The 20,782-nt window shown below is 38.6% G+C and overlaps 1 protein-coding gene across 6 annotated transcripts in view; it reads right to left on the bottom strand.

Annotated features, from left to right (window-relative positions):
• Positions 1–20,782, bottom strand: part of SLC9B2 (solute carrier family 9 member B2) — a 62,228-nt gene that overhangs the window by 36,719 nt on the left and 4,727 nt on the right. For 5 of the 6 annotated variants that reach the window (XM_027543937.1, XM_027543943.1, XM_027543938.1 and 2 more), the window contains 3 exons: positions 9,363–9,497; positions 8,531–8,708; positions 3,763–3,933 (listed from right to left, as the gene is read on the bottom strand). In XM_027543937.1, coding sequence (XP_027399738.1) covers positions 3,763–3,933; positions 8,531–8,708; positions 9,363–9,452 — 439 coding nt within the window. In that variant the 5' untranslated portion in view covers positions 9,453–9,497. The remainder of the gene's footprint in view (positions 1–3,762; positions 3,934–8,530; positions 8,709–9,362; positions 9,498–20,782) is intronic. The other variant, XM_027543942.1, reaches the window with a different exon arrangement.

Raw genomic sequence — 20,782 nt, 5'->3', positions numbered from 1 at the left:
GGAAAAAAAGATGAAGTATAAAGCACTTTTTCATGGATTCTGGAACAGCAGTCTCAACTTAGGTTGCATATTAGAATCACTTGGGGAGCTTTTAAAAATTCTGATGCCCAGGGCATATAGCGCATCAATTAATTCAGAATCTTTGGGCACCAGCTTTTAAAAAGCTTTCTGAAATGATTCCTATGTGATTGAAAACTTATGATTATTAGACTATTTGAAAAACCTAAGATAACTTATTGGGCTTCCCTGGTGGGGAAGCAGGAGACCTAGGTTTGATCCCTGGGTCGGGAAGATCCCCTGCAGGAGGAAATGGCAACCCACTCCAAAATTTTTGCCTGGAGAATTCCATGGACAGAGGAGCCTGGCTGGCTATAGTCCACAGGGTCACAAAAGAGTCGGACACGACTGAAGTGACTAACTCTGTCTCTAAACAACTGATTAGAAATGCAAAATCTCAGGCCCCATCCTCAGATCTACTTAATTAGAAGCTGCATTGTAACAAGGTCCCAAGGTCATTTTTCTATGATAAAGTTTGAGAAACACTGATTTAGATATATTAGCAGCAAACACTTTCCGCCAAGGGGCAGATCAGATGAGAGACATCTTAGATTTTGTGGGCCACAGGGTCTCTCACTTCTCAACTCTGCACTGGGGTGTGAATACAGCCAGACAATACATAGAGGAATGAGCATGGGTACATTCCAGTAATATCTTATTTACAAAAGATATGGATGGCCAACCTTTTATCATAGCACACAGGCATATCTAGGGCTTCTCTCACAGCTCAGTTGGTAAAGAATCCGCCTGTAATGCAGGAGACCCCAGTTTAAAACTGGGTCGGGAAGATGCCCTGGAGAAGGGATGGGCTACCTACTCCAGTTTTCTTGGACTTCCCTTGTGGCTCAGCTGGCAAATAATCCACCTGCAATGTAGGAGATCTGGGTTCAATCCCTAGGTTGGGAAGATCCCCTGGATAAGGGAAAGGCTACCCACTCCAGTATTCTGGCCTGGAGAATTCCCGGAAGGTCACAAAGAGTCGGACACGACTGAGTGACTTTTACTTTCACTTCACAGGCATATCTAGAAACAATTCATTTTAACAACAATGCCATTAATAAACTTCAGAGAATAAAAAGCACTCATGATAAGTAATATGAATTAAGCAAAAAAAGAAGAAAAAAAAAAAACCCAAACACAAAATCCCTGTGCTGCTGTTACTTCAGTCGTGTCCGACTCTGTGCGACCCCATAGACGGCAGCTCACCAGGCTCCTCCACCCATGCGATTTTCCAGGCAAGAGTACTGGAGTGGGGTGCCATTGCCTTCTCCGCAAAAACCCTGTAGTTTTACCTAACATTGAAAAATATATTAAGAAATAGTGCATGATAAGATGTAAATAACTGACTTCCCTGGTGGCTCAGTGGTAAAAAATCTGCCTGCCGGTGCAGGAGACACGGGTTCTATCCCTAATCTGGGGAGATCCCACATGCCTGGGTAGCTAAGCCTGGGTGCCACAAGTACTGAGCCTGTGTTCTAGAGCCTGGGAACCGCAACTCAACTACTGATATCTGGGTGCCCTAGAGCCCATGCTTCGCAACATAAGACGCCACTGCAATGACAAGCCCAGGCACCGCAACTAGAGAGTAGCCCTGCTTGTCGCAACTAGAGAAAAGCCTGCACAGAGATGAAGGCCCAGCACAGCCAAAAATAAGATAAGTGATAGATAATTTCCCTAAAGATGTAAATAACTCGTTCTTTTCATATTTAGCTTCGACTGCTGATCACAGAGGAGCTTCCCAGGTGGCACTAGTGGTAAAGAATCTGCCTGCAATGCAGGAGATGCAAGAGATATGGGTTTGATCCCTGGGTCAGGAAGATCCCCTGGAGGAGGAAATGGTAACCCACTCCAGTATTCTTGCCTGGGAAACCCCATGGACAGAGGAGCCTGGTGGGCTACAGTCCATGGGGTCACAAAGTGTCAGACATGACTGAAGTGCTGCTGCTGACCACAAATTCAAAAGCAAATATATTCATCGTCCTCGCTAACATAAAATAACAGAAAACAATTTGACTCAGGAAATGTGTGCAAATATATCTGTGTGTGTAAAAGGTATGCAATTTTTAAATAAAAGTGATTTATGTATCTGTTAGAAAAGGACACAAAATCTCTTTTGTGATAGGTGACCCCAGAGATGGCAGCCCACCAGGCTCCCCCGTCCCTGGGATTCTCCAGGCAAGAACACTGGAGTGGGTTGCCATTTCCTTCTCCAACGCATGAGAGTGAAAAATCAAAGTGAAGTCGCTTAGTCATGTCTGACTCTTTGCAACCCCATGGACTGCAGCCCACCAGACTCCCCCATCCATGGGATTTTCCAGGCAAGAGTACTGGAGTGGGGTGCCATAATAATATGCTGGTAAATGCTTAATAATTAGATCTCCAAAGAAGTGTATTTATATGTATATATTTACATATTTGTTATAAATTTTACTGATATAAAGGATGTACAGAATATAGTTTATAAATATACAACAGTTATCACTGTGTCTGACTCTTTGTGACCCCATGGACTGTAGCCCACCAGGCTCCTCTGTCCATGGGATTCTCCAGGCAAGAATACTGGAGTGGGTTGCTGTGCCCTCCTCCAGGGGATCTTCCCAACTCAGGAATTGAACCTAGGTCTCTTTCACTTCACCCACTCCAGTATTCTTGCCTGGAGAATCCCAGGGACAGAGGAGCCTAGTGGGCTGCCCTCTATGGGGTCACACAGAGTAGGACACAACTGAGGCGACTTACCAGCAGCAGCAGCAGCAGCAGCTCTTGCACTTCAGGCAGATTCTTTACCAATTGAGCTATCCGGGAAGCCCTAAATTCTGTGTAGCCAATTGATTTTCACAGAATGCTCTCATTGTTTTTCATTGTTGAATTCCATATTCATAACCAACTATGGTTGCAGTTCAACCGTGAATTGACAAAATCACATTACAAATAAATGCTTGACTACTATCTGGTTTAGCAAAGAAGTCACTTATATCACTTATGAGTGAGTATAGTGACATCAGGAATATCGGTTGATCGTTTTGTTTATGTTAATGAATAAGATGAAAATGAAACAATGAAAATGCATGTTGGAACATCACTCATTTATCAATGATGTGAATGTTAATAACATATTAAGTCCTAATTTTTAGCACTTGCTGATTTCTGTTGTACAGATACTTCCACCATGGTTGATGTTAAGCTACCAACACAGTGTCAAAGAATGTGGATTTAGGAAGACAGTGAGAGGTACACCATAATATATTATTTTCATAATCTCAAGAGCATACATAAGAGAAATATTTAGTAAAATAATTAGGAAATGATCTGTTTTGAGTATGTATTGCTCTTGTTTTTATTGTAAGCTATTTCATTTAAATTACATATAACTTAATTTTTAAAAATTGCTGTTTAGGGAATTCCCTGGCAGTCCGGTGGTTAAGGCCTCAGTGCTTTCACTTCTGGGATCTGGGTTCAATCCCTGGTTGGAAGATTAAGATCCCACAAATGGCATGGCCAAAAAATACACAAATAAGTCAATAAAAATCTATTTAAAAATCTTCTTAACAACCTGCTCACTGATCTTAAAATGTAACAACTGGCTTTTGTTTTGGCTCTAGTACAGCAAATACAAAAATATTTTATATTTATCTCCCAAAGCTTTCCAAGCTATTGTTTTTAAAATATGATTTACTCTGAAGAAAACAGGAAGTGTTTAGCACTTACCCAGAAGAGGAGGCAGTGGAGGTAACGTAGGTAACTTAATGAGTCCAAAAAGTTTACCTCCAATGATGGCACAATAGAATAGCATTATAATTCCAAACAAGTTTCCTCCAGGAAGACATTCACTGCCAGTAACTGACCAAACCACAGCCCACAGAAGAATCACCATGGTAACTGAAATAAACCAGGAAAACTAGTTTCTACCAATGAGTTGTCATCTGCAGGTTTTAATATAATCCAATCATAAGAAATGAAAACTACAAAATTTTACAACACAAGGATGATGTATGCAAATTGAAAAATAAATCATTTAGACATTCAGAGGATCCCCCCCAAAAAAGAAAATGAATACATAATACAAATATTTATAATCACATGTAAGTTTTTAAAAACATCAGTAAAATAAACAATTGGGCAATTATCAACTGTCTTAAAAAATAGGATATTACCAGTGACTCTGAATCTACCTATGCACCCCTCTTAATCCTATCACCCACTTCTTTTCACACTGTCAGACGAAACTACTATTTTGGATATTTTACAATTCCCTTATTTTTTCTTGTAATTTTACCATCAATATTCACTAGTTAATAAAAAAAGAAGAACAGTCGCTATCTTTATCCTCTTCACGGAACATGAGAACACCTGAACAATCATACTCCAGTATTTTAGTATTCAAGTTCTGCTTTGAATTAAACTTTATTGTTTAATTATTGCTTCTTTTCTATAGTCAATATCTGTTTAGAATTACCCACATACTTACCTTTTTTTGATCATCATTCATTATGGCATCTCAAACCTTTCATCTGGACAATTATTTTGCTGCCTGAAGTATTTCCTTTTGGAGAGGCATGTCTATTAGAATGTGAGATATGTTTCCCTGTTTGATAACCCTGTGTTCTACAAAATTGAACTTTGAAAACAGAAAGGCTCACAGGAAAAAGAATAGGGCAGACCACTCACAACTCAAAACTTGTGACCAAAGCACTAACGAAAACAACAATCCTAATAAAAGTACCAGCACAGTTATATCTCCACTAATATTTGTATCTCCCATAATCAACCTCTTCATTGCAGACTTAGACCCTGGAACCAGGGAATTTCTGGGCTGTTCAGAGGTTAGGCCTTGGCACTTTCACTGCAGTGTCCTGGGTTTGATCCCTAGCTGGTGAACTAAATTCCACATGCTGTGTGGCTTGGCCAAAAAAAAAAAAACAAAAAACCCCCAAAAAACCCAACAACTGAAACGCTGGAATCACACTTGGTATTTCAAGATGTAGAATCTTGAAAGCATTTCCTCTAGATAGAGAGCAGTTTCACCAAAATCTGACCCAGACTGTAGTCTTTTCCACTAATCAAATGGTTTGTTGTTAATTTTTTTTTAACTGGGGTAAGTGTTAGCAAATTCTTCATCTACATGTGGTCTCATTAGATACCTTAACATTATGGCAAGTTTAAATGTTTGAATCCCTAAGAGAACAACTAACTGCCTGAAAAGAAGGAATTTGCACAGGATGTTCAGCTTTTAAAAATGTTTTATCTTTAAAGTTAATAAAGCTTTATAATTGTAATACCTAATCTTTTACTTTGTACTTAATCTGTTATTGCTCAATCATGTTAAATATTAATATGCCAGGAAAAATTATATACAAAAATGCAAACTCCATATTACAGCAACACAATTACCTATTTGCCATTGCATATAAACTAATTCAGAGATCAAATTGCCAACATCCATTGGATCACTGAGAAAGCAACAGACTTCCAGAAAAACATCTACTTCTGCTTTATTGACTACACCAAACCCTTTTACTGTATGGATCACAACAAACTCTGGAAAATTGTTAAAGATATGGGAATACCAGACCACCTGATCTGCCTCCTGAGATGTGTATGCAGGTCAAGAAGCAACAGTTAGAACTGGACATGGAACAACAGACTGGTTCCAAATTGGGAGAGGAGCATGTCAAGGCTGTATATTGTCACCCTGCTTATTTAACTTCTATGCAGAGTACATCATGAGAAATCCTGGACTGGATGAAGCACAAGCTGGAATCAAGACTGCTGGGAGAAATATCAATAACCTCAGATATGCAAATGATACCACCCTTATGTCAGAAAGTGAAGAAGAACTAGAGTCTCTTGATGAAAGTGAAAGTGAAAGTGGAGAGTGAAAAAGTTGGCTTAAAGCTCAACATTCAGAAAACGAAGATCATGGCATCTGGTCCCATCACTTCATGGGAAATAGATGGGGAAACAGTGGAAACAGTGTCAGACTTTATTTTTTTGGCTCCAAAATCACTGCAGATGGTGACTGCAGCCAGGAAATTAAAAGACGCTTACTCCTTGGAAGAAAAGTTGTGACCAATCTATATAGCATATTCAAAAGCAAAGACATTACTTTGCCAACAAAGGTCCATCTAGTCAAGGCTATGGTTTTTCCAGTGGTCATGTATGGTTGTGAGAGTTGGACTCTGAAGAAAGCTGAGCGCTGAAGAATTGATGCTTTTGAACTGTGGTTTTGAAGACTCTTGAGAGTCTCTTGGACTGCAAGGAGATCCAACCAGTCCATCCTAAAGGAGATCAGTCCTGGGTGTTCTTTGGAAGGAATGACGTTAAAGCTGAAACTCCAGTACTTTGGCCACCTCATGCGAAGAGTTGACTCATTGGAAAAGACTCTGATGCTGGGTGGGATTGGGGGCAGGAGGAGAAGGGGACGACAGAGGATGAGATGGCTAGATGGCATCACCGACTCGATGGATGTGAGTCTGAGTGAACTCTGGGAGTTGGTGATGGACAGGGAGGCATGGCGTGCTGCGATTCATGGGGTCGCAAAGAGTAGGACATGACTGAGCGACTGAACTGAACTGAACTGAACTTTTATTTTATCATAGCAAAAACCCAGTTTTATACGAAGTTCAGAAAGGTAGAATTAAGAATTTTTTACTTTAATACTACTTTTTTTTAAAAAACCTATAATTTTCCTTTTCCTTTCTCATATTCATAACGAAGTTCTAAATACATAGTAAATGTACATTCATAAGGTTTCTCTGAATCATGTTTCATTCAATTAATAATTTATTATCTATAATTTTGAAAAATAGTATTTTCCCAGGTAAGATTTACTCCTTTAAGAAGAATACTTTGTGTACTGAATACTTTGTGTATAGGGGGACAAAAGTAGTCTTGTCAGCCATGGAAGCAGAAGCACAAGAACACAAGTGAGAGTTGTTTATATATCATGAGTCCCCATTTCTCAAGCAGCTTTATAGATAATGATTACAGAATTTAAAAAAATTAGTCTCCAAGGGAATTCCCGGGAGATCCAGTGGTAAGGACGTGGCGTTTTCACTGCTGTGGCCCGGGTTCAATCCCTGGTCAGGGAACTAAGATCCCTGCAAACCACGCAGCTGAAAAAACAAAACAACCACGAAAACAAACAACAACGATGCCCTCCAAACCCTTCATCTTAAAAAAACAAAATCATCTCCAAATCACATCATTCATGTATACCCTGCCCTTAGTGCAATCCATGTGTTTTGTACTTTATCTTTGGGACTTGTTGGAGACTTAAATATTTTAACTAGAAGGGTGCCATTACTTAAACAGAGAAAGTTAAAAAGGACAGAAAGATTATTACATTATCTATTGCTTTCTCAACCGGTGTATATTTTGGAACCTAGTTTTCTCTACAAATTTTAGATAAACTTTGAGGTTTTTTTTCCTTAAGGTAGTTTAAAAACTTACCTAATTTCATTGAAAACATACTGGAGCCTGAAGTATCATATAACATATTATGCTTGGCTTCCACTATCCTAGTTGAGAATGATAAAAGTGTTTTTCAGAGCTCATAAATGAAGTATAACTATAAAGAAGTGAGTCTGATTTTTCAGTAAACATACTTTGAGATCAACATATTTATTGGGGGAAGCCATATATTTACTCTAATGACACTGTCATTACTCAATGAAGTTTTTGAACCTGTCTTTAAATTTGTGTTTATAGACAAGTTTCAATCCCCTTCTCCTTTTTCCTACCATATTACACACCCTCCAATATACATATAATATACACACACACACACATTCTATTTGAACAAAAACAGCATTACTGAATCTGGACATCCATTTATTTACCAAATTGATAGAATAATGTTGAGATGCCTCCAAAAACCACATCCATTCCTAAAGGACAAATAGATCCTAACCCTAACAACATTCAAAATAGTGCTAAGATAATCCCTACCCCCCCAAATTTTAAGAGCAGCAATAAGCTGAACTGGAAAATAGGATCTTTACTTAAAAAAATGATGAATTCATTTGGAAGTAAAAACTGAGCTGTTTGCTCAAACACTACTGGCATTACTTAACAGTAATGAGAACTAATATTTATGCAGTGCTTTTCTGCTTGTCAGTGATTTCTCAATCATTTTTCCAATTGGAAGCCTTATATAACCCTGTGAAATTCCTCAGATACAGAAAAGGTAGATGCGTTTGATCTCTGATCTCTCCCTCTTCCTACTAGCTTTAACAGCGGTGACGGCGGTGCTCTGGAAAGCCCTGTGTTGAAGGTGGCAGAGCCTGTCAGCCTGGGACCCTGAAGGACTACGGAGCAGAGTTACCTACAATTATAAATCATTCACCGTGTAGTTCTTATGTGAGAGAGAAGTAACGTCTTTTTGTCCTTTAAGCCATATTATTTTGGAATCGATCATTATAACAACTTTATCTTTTACCCTCTTGTTCTGAATTCATCCTTACCATGTACATACCATTTGTTATTACTCTAGCCAGTAAACCACGTGGAGGGCAAGCGTGTATTTGTCTTCGTCTTTGCAAATGATTTGGTTCAGCTGGTGTTTCTTGCATTTTTTCATTGTTATTCAGTAAGTTACTTCCTTCTGTTGGTTCATTTCCATCTATACCTCTGAGGTTCATACCTGTTTCCTGCTGTGTTTAAAGCAATTAAACAATTCTTACAACTGTGTATTTACTGTACCTTTTTATAGTTACTGAGCTATCGCATCACAAATCAAATTTCCGTTGCTAGAATCAAGGCTGACACTTTACAGGAGAAACAAACAGCTTCATTACTAGCCAACTGGTGAATGCTTGGAACAAGAACTATGCAAGGAGTACTTACCTCTGAGTCAATATTTGCAGCATTATTGAGTCACATAAAATTCCATTATGTTTTTCAATACCGGGTTTAAAAATTAGCCTATTTAAAACAACACCTCAAGGCAATAGCTACTAAATATGTCAGAGTGATTAAAAAAGAGACAATCATCTGTGGTGAAAACAAATTCACATTCATTCATTTACTTGAATTTTAAGCAATAAAGAAAGAGGTGGAAGAAACCAGCACCATTCTAGAGGTTAGGCTGGGAACATGAAGTATCTCACAGGCTCTCCATGTAGGGCCAGCTGCTGACTATCTGGGAAAACTAGTAATCACACCTACCATCAGTTTGGGGATTTAAGAATGGAGAGAATTGTTAACTGAGTGACAGAGAATGAACAGAATACAATTCTGTCAAGGATTTGGAAAAATACAGTCCCCACCTTAAGGAAATGGTTGGGATGTTTTACATTTGATCATACCTGTCTTCCTTGGTATGAGGAGGCTGTGTGATTCACCTCTGTGGATGGTTCTGAATCTTTGTGCGCAGCTCTTTCATCTTGATTCCTCATGATTTATAATTAAGAATAAGATGATATAGGGAAGAGGAAGAAGATCTGTTTTGAAAGAGAAAGAGTATAGGTATAGAATAGCAATTTGAGATTTAAATAAATTATTTAAACAGCAATTTGAGCAATTTAAATGAATATAATGGCTAAAATAGGTTACACTATTATTAACTTTCAACTGAATTTTGTTTTTTTGGATTACAGTATATTTTCCTAATTCTTACCTTTTTACCTTTCTTGAAAAAGCCGTTGTTCACCATCATATTTTTATATGATTTCTTTCCCACCCTACTTTCTGAGTTGTACTTCAAATAATCTTAGTAATATGTCTGTTATATTCTCCTCTCTAATGGGTCATTTTGAAGCAGAAAAGGGGCAGGTAGCTTTCCAATACTGACACGAGGAAATGAGGCACCGAAGAGAAATCTATGGATTCCATCATATTCAGAGAAACTATAGTCACTAGTTCCTGCTTAGTTCTTATTTCAAAATTAAAGTAAAAAAAAAAACAAAAAACACAGCTCAAGGATGGAGCAGCCACAATGTTTTAGACACTGATAAGTGGTAGGACAGTCTCTTGATAGTCACTTGGATCACGCAAATATTACCAAAGCGCATCCTTTATTCTCTACAGACTTACAATACACCCCCTCCCCCAAATCACTTATATGAAGTAACTAAAAAAACTGATAGGGCAGACCTGTAATTGGTTTCAGAAACACCCACTTCAATCTCTTCTCCCTTGGCCTCCCCTGCTATATAGGCTGAAAAACCAAATTTTCCAATTCCTATCGACTTCTGCAGCTAGAGGTGCCCATGTGTCATACTTCCACATAATAAGCTATAAGTGGGAGTCCCTGGGGAGGAGTTTCATTCCCAAACAATACGAAAAGGCCTTTCGAGGACAATACTGTTTACTCTTTGCCCTCTCATATTTCTTTCTCCTTCTCAGAATGTCGATATACTACTTGGAGGGTCAACAGCCATCTTCCAACCACGAGAATAGAAATTCCTATACCCAGATAGTAGACAAGTAAGGAGGAGCCGGTTCCTTGATGACATCATGAGTTGTTGCATCAGTCTTGGACTGCCAAGCTCTGGAGTAATTGTATAAACCACTATCAGTCAAGTTTTCTTTTTTCTATTAACAAAACTTATTCCTAATGCAACAAATATGATGAGTATTATAACAGAGGTACAAACTATAAGTTTTGACAGAACCAAAGAGAAAATGATGTGAGAGAAGGGAAAATCTAAGTCTATACACATGAAAGTGTCTAATACGTGGTCAACATTCATGACCAAGGATTAATCAGGACACCTGCCTCAAGGAGTCATTCTCTGTTTAACAAAATGCAAGATGTTTGCATTTAAAATTTCACAGAAAATTATATTCTTTCCACCATCACAACCATCACCACCATTTTTCTTCCTCACAAAACACAATGTTGGTCACAGTGGCATCTCAAAAAGCTTCAGTCTGATTTTTTATTATATATTATATAGTGCTTCTCTGCTGGCTCAGTGGTAAAGAATCTGCCTGCAATGCAGGAGACGAGGGTTCAATCCCTGGGTCAGGAAGATCCCCTGGAGGAGGAAATGGCAACCCATTCCAGTATTCTTGCCAGGAGAATCCCATGGACAGAGGAGCCTGGCGGGCTACAGTCCATGGGGTTCCAAAAGGGCAGGACATGACTTAGAATCTAAATAACAACATAAACTATATATAATAAATTGTGCTGCTAAATCGCTTCAGTCGTGTCCGACTCTGTGCGACCCCATAGACGGCAGCCCATCAGGCTCCATCCCTGGAATTCTCCAGGCAAGAACACAGGAGTGGGTTGCCATTTCCTTCTCCAATGCATGAAAGTGAAAAGTGAAAACGAAGTCATGTCCGACTCTTAGCGACCCCATGGACTGCAGCCTACCAGGCTCCTCCGTCCATGGGATTTTCCAGGCAAGAGTGCTGGAGTGGGTTGCCATATTTATATAATAAATACACATATATAAAATATACATTATATATGTAGATATAGTTTTTAAAATTTAAATACTTAAAAATTTAGATTCATAATGAGAAAGAATGGCATTTTGACAGGAAAATGTGAGTTCAGAGAACCCTTGTCTTAAAGGCACAGAGGCATAAATGCCAGTGGAATGTAAGGGAAAACTCTTGAAGCATGTGGTGGGAAGCTGTGATTAGGGAAGATGAGGTTGGAGAGTTAGGACACTGTATCCTGAACCAAGGCACTTGGCCTTCACCTTCTGTTGAGAATGAGCCCCTAATATAGTAAGTAATGAGGTCTCCTGGCTCTGGATTTGGACAAACCTGGGTCTGAAGTCCAGCTCCCTCATATACCAAATTTCTTAGCCTCTTTGTAAGGACTTCCCTATCCAAAAAATGGAGACAAGAGTACTTCCAACCATGCACATGGTAGGCATTCAACAGTACTGGTTATTATCCACTCATACTCTTCCTTCCTAATTATCATACATCTCTAAGATTCTTTTTGCTTTTCCTATTAAACCAGAATGAAGTCTCCCCAGTCTTGAAGAACTGACAACATAATCCCACTGACTTTCTTTGATCACGCTTTTAACGTCTTTCTTTCAAGGCCAACTTCTTGATTAGGGGGTGTAACACTCACTACTGCCATTTCTTCACCTTTCTCATGAGTAGAATTCCATAACAACTCCTGAGCAGTAATATAAATGCTATAAAATGTGAGGATAAATATCTTTTCCATAGGGGATATTTAGAGTTTTGGCCAGCCACACATCTTTCTCCACCGTTTTTGGTAAGAGCACACTAATTTCCTCTTGTGGAATCCGCACCTCCTCTATTCCCTCTCTGTTCGGTTCATGTGAGACTGTTATGCTACCCTTCCCAATCCCCATGCTCCCCCAGTGCTCCAGAAATGGGGACAGGCTTGGCCAATGAGGGAACCTCTTCTCTGGTGACCTTGACAGGTTCAGGCATGAACATGTGACCCATACCTGGCAAATGAGAGTCAGATTTAGAGTGTTTACTGGAGCCATTAAGAGCTTTCTTTCTGTTGGGGTTACTAAGCCTAGACTTGCTGATGACAATCCTTGGTACAAAAGCCTTCTAAAGTATGAAGTAATTAGCCACAAGGCAAAGCAGGGTCTTATTATGGAAAGTCAAAAAGAGAAAGCTCTAAATTAACAATCACACTGTTGATGCATCTGGGAGCAGCTGCTTTTCAGTTAGGTGAGCCAATAAATTTCTTACCAGCTGGGTTTCTGAAACTTGCCACCAGTTAAGTTCTCAGTAAAAATTTTCATACCTGAATTGGCCTTGAAGGAGCCCCTGTATACTAACAGGTGATTAGAAAGATGATTTTACATTTTCATGAAAATGAAAAGAAAAAAAATGTATGTGGAAATATTTTAAAAGGCATTAAAATATACTGTACAGCTTAGGGGTTTTCTTTAAAGATAATGTTAAAAGAAATAAAAATTTATCATTTAATAAAATAAGTATCCGTTACTCAGAAAATTCTTCACTTTCACTTTTAACTTTCATGCACCGGAGAAGGAAATGGCAACCCACTCCAGTGTTCTTGCCTGAGAATCCCAGGGACGGCAGAGCCTGGTGGGCTGCCGTCTATGGGGTCGCACAGAGTTGGACACGACTGAAGTGACTTAGCAGCACTCAGAAAATTAAGTGAAATGTTTTCTTTTTTAATGATACTAATTAAATGAAATAGTTAAAGGACCTTAATTTCTTTTTAATATTTATTTATTTATTTGGCTGCTCTGGGTCTTAGCTATGGCACTCGGGATTTTTGATCTTTAGCTGCGGGCGTGCAAACTCTTGGTTGTGGCATGTGGAATCTAGCTCCCAGACCAGGGATGGAACCCAGGCCCTCTGCATTGGGAGTGTGGAGCCTTAGCCACTGGATCACCAGGGAAGTCCCCCTAACTATTTTTTTTAAAATTGTGTTCATGGGAGTCTTTAAAAGTCTTTGGGCCCAGTGAAGTTTCAAGAGAGCTATTTAGAATTCATCTGAGATGCTGGGAGTCTGAAATGGAAAAATTTTAAAGTGAGGAAATATGGAGAAACAAGATGGCTTCTCAAGGCTTCCCAAATGGCTCAGTGGTAAAGAATCCACCTGCCAATACAGGAGCCTCAAGAGACATGGGTTTGATCCCCAGGTTGGGAAGACTCCCTGGAGGAGGAAATGGCAAATTAATCCAGTATTCTTGCCTGGAAAATCCCGTGGACAGAGGAGCTTGGCAGGCTACAGTCCATGGGGTCACAAAGAGTTGGACACGACTGAAGTGACTAAGTGTGCACATATGCAGATGGCTTCTAAGTAACTCAAAGTCGTTCATAGTTTGATGGAATAAGAAAAGTTGGAAAGGCCTTTGGAAATTACCTTGTCTGATCTCTTTCATATTTAAATAAGAAAATTAAAGCCTAGAGAAGCTAAATAATTTTCGTTAATGAATACAGCTAATATCTACCAAGCTCCATAGAAGAGCAATAAAAATTCGTGAAATGCGATAGTTCTTTAATTTGTATCTCTGACTTTATGTCATTTCTACCAAATCACTGCATTATTCTACTCATATATACCCATAGTTTATTATAACTTTGAAAACACATTTTATAAGTTAATAAAAATATTTCAACGTTCTATCATATTATGTTCAGCTTTACTTTTTTCCAATGTTATAAATGTTACAAACAAATTTTTTACTAATCCATTTAAATTGCACACCATTGGTAACAAAATAAATAATATAAGAACTTTTATTTAATTCTCTTGACAAATATTGTTTATATATTTTGAACGATCAGTTAACTGGCAGGTGACAACTTGCCCTTAAATATGCCTTAAGATTTTAAGAATTAAGGAACTTCCATTTAAAAAATTCAGTTCAAATGAGATGCTTTGAGAGATTTTTGTATATCACAGAATCACACTGAGAACTAGAAAGGCAAGGTACACTCTAGATAAATACTAAAAGGTCCCACACACAGAAAAACACATTTTTTTTCCTGTTTCTCAATCGGGATTTTGCTTTATTCAGACTGATACACAATCTGTAAACCATAGTAGAAAAACATACATTTTTCATCAAATGGTAAAATTTTATAAATTTCATAAATTCAGTAAAAAATGTTAATCAACTTTTTCTGTCTCAAATACAGATTTCAGTAGAAGAATGAGGCATGCCCTAAGCCCAAGGTCATGACTGTTAGGAGCACTGGGACTGCCCACTTATTTGTAGGTTAGCAGGTGAAAGTATTTTCTAAAAACACATGCAAAGGCTATTGGCTACTCACGTCTCTCTTTAGAAAGTGAAAGTGTTAGCTGCTTGGTCGTGTCCAGTTCTTTGTAATCCCATACACTGTAGCTCGCCAGGCTCCTCGGTCCATGGGATTATACAGGCAAGAATACTGGTGGGGTATCTAGCCCCTTCTCCAGGGGATCTTCCCAACTTCAAACTCCAGGCCTCCTACACTGCAGGCAGATTCGTTACCATCTGAACCATCAGGGAAGCCCTCTCTTTAGCATTCCCAGTATACAGAATTTCCTCCAGGACTGATGCACATACTCAGAAACTACGTTAGTTTACTTTGAGCTTTATTTTCCAGTATTAGGCACATATGCCACCAAAATTACAGAACTGTGGATTTCAAAGGAACAACATCTTTAGTTGTTCCTCCAAACTTGAGAGGAAACTGAAGATTAAGAATAGTAGATCAAGAATATGAACAGTACTGTCTGTTAACAGTAGTTGCCTTTGGGGAAGGAAATGGAATTGTTGGAATTTAATTTTTATTCTGCTTCTTTATTGTATTTTTACAATAAGATTTTAAAATGCAATTTAAAACACATTTTAAAAGAATTTGTGCAATTCATAGAGCTTTAGAGAAAAGAAAATGGTACAACTTCCCTTGGTAATAATATGTTTCATAGATAGAATCTGGTCATTTGATTTTAGGTAACTTAATCCCACCTGCCACAATATAAGGTAATTTTTTTGTTTCTGCAGTTTTCAAAGAAGATGAGGAAACTGCCTAGAATCCTCTACAGCAGTTTTCAAGTATTTTTTAGGTCAGAGATCCTTTATCAAATGAAACCTTATCCTGAAGTCCAATAAATGGGATAGATAAAAATGGAGTTGAAGGAGCTCTGTCCTCTCCCCCTGGTTCTTCCTGGTAAGTGAAGCACACTTTGAAAGCCACTCTGAAAATACACTTTCATATACACAAAGAGGTTTGTTAAATCGGTCTTTTTTTCAGGTTATCGTGTTAATATAAATGTTTAGAAGTACTTTCTATAATATTTCAGAAAAAATAAAAGAGCTTTCAACTTGCAAATGTCCACAGGTTCATGCTCAAATAAAATACACTTACTGCTATCAACTGAATTACTGCTGAAAAATCATTACATGGATAAAGACTGGTTGTTCTTGCTATTTTCTGTCTGCGGTATGGGCAGGCCAACATTATGTTGAGAATCTACATATACTGCTGGAGAACTCTATATGTTGTATTCATGCATTTGAAAAAGTATTTCTATTCACTAAGTACTCTATAATGATTATCATAAAAATCCACCTTTGGCGTTCCACCCATTTATGTGTTAAAAGTATAGAGTCTCCATCTCATACAGTATTTCTATGTAGAACATATCGAAACTTTCTAATTTCTGGACTCTGCTAACCAACTCTGATCTAATGTTCATTTCTCATCAGTAAGAAGCTCAGATCAAGTGAAAAGAAGGGCTTAAAATGTCGTTGCCAATTACTGAAAAGACTGCGAATATCTCCTTGAATAAGAACTCCCTTATTATGGCAAAACCAATACAATATTGTAAAGTAATTAGCCTCCAATTAAAATAAATAAATTTATATTAAAAAAATAAAAAATAATTAAAAAAAGAGACTGATACAAAGGAAAAAAAAGAGAAAGTATTAAGTGTGCTAACCACATAGACCAATTTATCAAAGGAAAACAGCTACTATTCTGTTTGGTTAACTGATAGGGTGACTTGACTGAAACATCATGAAATAATGTTATCACTTCTGATAAGGAATAAAGGGAAATTATCCCTGGGGAAGAAGGAATCTGATATCTGCTGCTCTTTTTAAAAAACTCTTCCACCCAAGGGCAAAAATATTTAATTGAAAGTTTAAAATATTACTTTTAGGCTTACTAAAATAAAAATCTCCAGACACTAATCTCCCCAAGTGTGGCAACATGACTTATCACTTACCTAGGAGCCACTGCTCAGGTATGCCTGTGGATCCCTTCCCCACCCTAGGAATAAATTATGACTGGTCTAAATCAGCCTGTTATATCAGGCTCTTTGCCAGCTGTTGGTTTAGGACAGAGTATGATTCATTTCTTACCAATGAAAGTTGTGGGCAAACTTGTTGGGGACTATTGGATAAGAGTCTCCTTCCTGATATAAAGGCAGAGAGGCCAGGGAAGAACGCCTTTCTCCTTTTGTCTTGTCTTGTGTGTGTGTGTGTGTGTGTGTCTGTGTTAGGGGGGAGGATGAAGCTGTGGATGGGGGACTGTGTTTCTTGGAATTTTAGCAGCCATGATTTACCCATGAAGAAAAAGTCAAGATTAGTTCAGCAGTGGCCACAGGGCTGGAAAAGGTCAGTTTTCATTCCAATCCCAAAGAAAAGCAATGCTAAAGAATGCTCAAACTACCACACAATTGCACTCATCTCACATGCTAGCAAAGTGGTGCTCAAAATTCTCCAAGCTAGGCTTGAACAGTACGTGAACTGAGAACTTCCAGATGTTCGAGTTGGATTTAGAAAAGGTAGAGATCAAATTGCCAACATCTATTGGATCACAGAAAAAGCGAGAGAATTCCGGAAAACATCTACTTCTGCTTCTTTGACTTTGCTAAAGCCTTTGACTGTGTGGCTCACAATAAACTGTAGAACATTCTGAAAGAGATGGGAATACCAGACCACCTGACCTGCCTCCTGAGAAATCTGTATGCAGGTCAAGAAGCAACAATTAACCAGACATGTAACAACAGACTGGTTACAAATTGGGAAAGAAATACATCAAGGCTATACATTGTCACCCTGCTTATTTAACTTATATGCAGAGTACATCATGAGAAATGCTGGACTGGATGAAGCACAAGCTGGTATCAAGATTGCCGGGAGAAACATCAATAACCTCAGATATGCAGATGACACCACCCTTATGGCAGAAAGTGAAGAGGAACTAAAGAGCCTTTTGATGAAAGTGAAAGAGGAGAGTGAAAAAGCTGGCTTAAAACTGAACATTCAGAAAACTAAGATCATGGCATCCGGTCCCATCACTTCATGGCAAATAGATAGGGAAACAATGGAAACAGTGACAGACTTAGTTTTTTTGGGCTCCAAAATCACTGCAGATGGTGACTGCAGCCATGAAACTAAAAGACTCTTGCTCCTTGGAAGAAAAGCTACGACAAAGCTAGACAGCATATTAAAAAAACAGAGACATTACTTTACCAACAAAGGTCTGTATAGACAAAGCTATCGTTTTTCCAGTAGTCATGTGTGGATGTGAGAGTTGGACCACAAAGAAAGCTGAATGTCAAAGAACTGATGCTTTTAAACTTTGGTGTTGGAGAAGACTCCTGAGAGTCTCTTGGACAGCAAGGAGATCCAACCAGTCCATCCTAAAGGAAATCAGTACTGAATATTCATTGGAAGGACTGATGTTGAAGCTGAAGCTCCAACACTTTGGCCACCTGATGTGAAGAAATGACTTATTGGAAAAGACCCTGATGCTGGGAAAGATTGAAGGCGGGAGGAGAAGGGGATGACAGAGGATGAGATGGTTGGCTGGCATCACCCAGTCGAAGGACATGAATTTGAGCAAACTCCGAGAGTTGGTGATGGACAGGGAAGTCTGGTGTGCTGCAGTCCATGGGGTCCCAAAGAGTTGGACATGACTGAGCAACTGAACTGAACTGACCGAGCTCATAGAAAGCAACCTGGATCCTGATATCAATGTGCTACAAACCCTGGATCCACTTACCTTCATATATCTCATCATATGAGAAAAGAAGCTAGTATTTTTTTTTTTTTTTAATTAAACTAGATGATTTCTTTTTTTTTTTCCTTCTTTTTTTTTTCTAATTTTATTTTATTTTTAAACTTTACATAATTGTATTAGTTTTGCCAAATATCAAAATGAATCCGCCACAGGTATACATGTGTTCCCCATCCCGAACCCTCCTCCCTCCTCCCTCCCCATACCATCCCTCTGGGCCGTCCCAGTGCACCAGCCACAAGCATCCAGCATCGTGCATCGAACCTGGACTGGCAACTCGTTTCCTACATGATATTTTACATGTTTCATTGCCATTCTCCCAAATCTTCCCACCCTCTCCCTCTCCCACAGAGTCCATAAGACTGTTCTATACATCAGTGTCTCTTTTGCTGTCTCGAACACCGGGTTATTGTTACCATCTTTCTAAATACCGTATATATGCGTTAGTATACTGTATTTATGTTTTTCCTTCTGGCTTACTTCACTCTGTATAATAGGCTCCAGTTTCATCCACCTCATTAGAACTGACTCAAATGTATTCTTTTTAATGGCTGAGTAATACTCCATTGTGTATATGTACCACAGCTTTCTTATCCATTCATCTGCTGATGGACATCTAGGTTGCTTCCATGTCCTGGCTATTATAAACAGTGCTGCGATGAACATTGGGGTACACGTGTCTCTTTCCCTTCTGGTTTCCTCAGTGTGTATGCCCAGCAGTGGGATTGCTGGATCATAAGGCAGTTCTATTTCCAGTTTTTTAAGGAATCTCCACACTGTTCTCCATAGTGGCTGTACTAGTTTGCATTCCCACCAACAGTGTAAGAGGGTTCCCTTTTCTCCACACCCTCTCTAGCATTTATTATTTGTAGACTTTTGGATCGCAGCCATTCTGACTGGTGTGAAATGGTACCTCATAGTGGTTTTGATTTGCATTTCTCTGATAATGAGTGATGTTGAGCATCTTTTCATGTGTTTGTTAGCCATCTGTATGTCTTCTTTGGAGAAATGTCTATTTAGTTCTTTGGCCCATTTTTTGATTGGGTCATTTATTTTTCTGGAGTTGAGCTGTAGGAGTTGCTTGTATATTTTTGAGATTAGTTGTTTGTCGGTTGCTTCATTTGCTATTATTTTCTCCCATTCTGAAGGCTGTCTTTTCACCTTGCTAATAGTTTCCTTTGATGTGCAGAAGCTTTTAAGGTTAATTAGGTCCCATTTGTTTATTTTTGCTTTTATTTCCAATATTCTGGGAGGTGGGTCATAGAGGAGAAGCTAGTATTTTTGAAGACAGCTTTGGCTGAATATCCTGATACTCAGCCAAAAACATCCTAACCAATACAACAGGTGACTGTTGCAGAGCCAGCTTTGAGAAGCTCAGGAAAGGAGCAGTGATGGGGAACCTTTGGCCTATACATGTCTCCCTGCCTTCTTGATCTTCATAGAGGACAAGCACTGCCTTTGTATTATTGAAATTTCTCAAAAAATATCTAGAAACAGCATTTCAATAGCTAAAAATCAGAGCCAAGTTTTTTAGCACCATTTTTTTTGTCATTAGAGATTACATAGCTTTATATATTTTTTTCTGTCCTATCCCTGAAGTTTAGTTGTAATATTTGAATACTGAATTTTAAAAAGTTAGGTTTACAAACATTTGATTGTTTTCTAAACTTCTACTCATGAAGTAAATAAAACAAGAGCAACAAAAACACCACTACCATCGCTGTCTAAGGTTTTATATTTTACTTTCTCTACTTGGTAAAGTTCTACTAGTCATTCTCATAACTCAAATGTCACCTTCCCGATCAGTATTTCCTAACTTCATATAGACTAACTCTGTCCCTTTTTCACCCTGAGGACTCATTCATTCATTCAACAAACATTTATTAAGCTCTTATTGTGTTGTAGTCCTTGTTTTGGGGATTTGAAATGTAAATTGTTCCTATACTCAAAGGTTGCTACCTAGTCAGAGAATGACAATTCATTTCCTAGGCAACCATAATGGAGTGTGGTAAGTTTTGATTTTAGGCACATGGGTTAAGCAACCCCATCTTTTCACAATGAGTGAAGTTCATCAGACTTTCACTGGGTCTCTATGGTGTGTAAAGCACTGAGATATTAAGATGACTTAGATGCAGTCTCTTCTTCTTAAGAAAGGGACAAAGATTGCTATGTGCTCACCAAACCTGTTTCTTTTGCTGCCTGGGCACACAGATAGCTGACATTTCCCAGCCTCCCTTGCAGGTCAGTTTGGCAAGTCCCCGAGTCTGGCAAGGGGATA

The sequence above is a fragment of the Bos indicus x Bos taurus genome, chromosome 6 (genome assembly GCF_003369695.1).
Source record: "Bos indicus x Bos taurus breed Angus x Brahman F1 hybrid chromosome 6, Bos_hybrid_MaternalHap_v2.0, whole genome shotgun sequence".
NCBI classification, from domain to species: Eukaryota; Metazoa; Chordata; class Mammalia; order Artiodactyla; family Bovidae; genus Bos; species Bos indicus x Bos taurus.
This window is presented reverse-complemented; position numbering and strand designations above follow the sequence as displayed.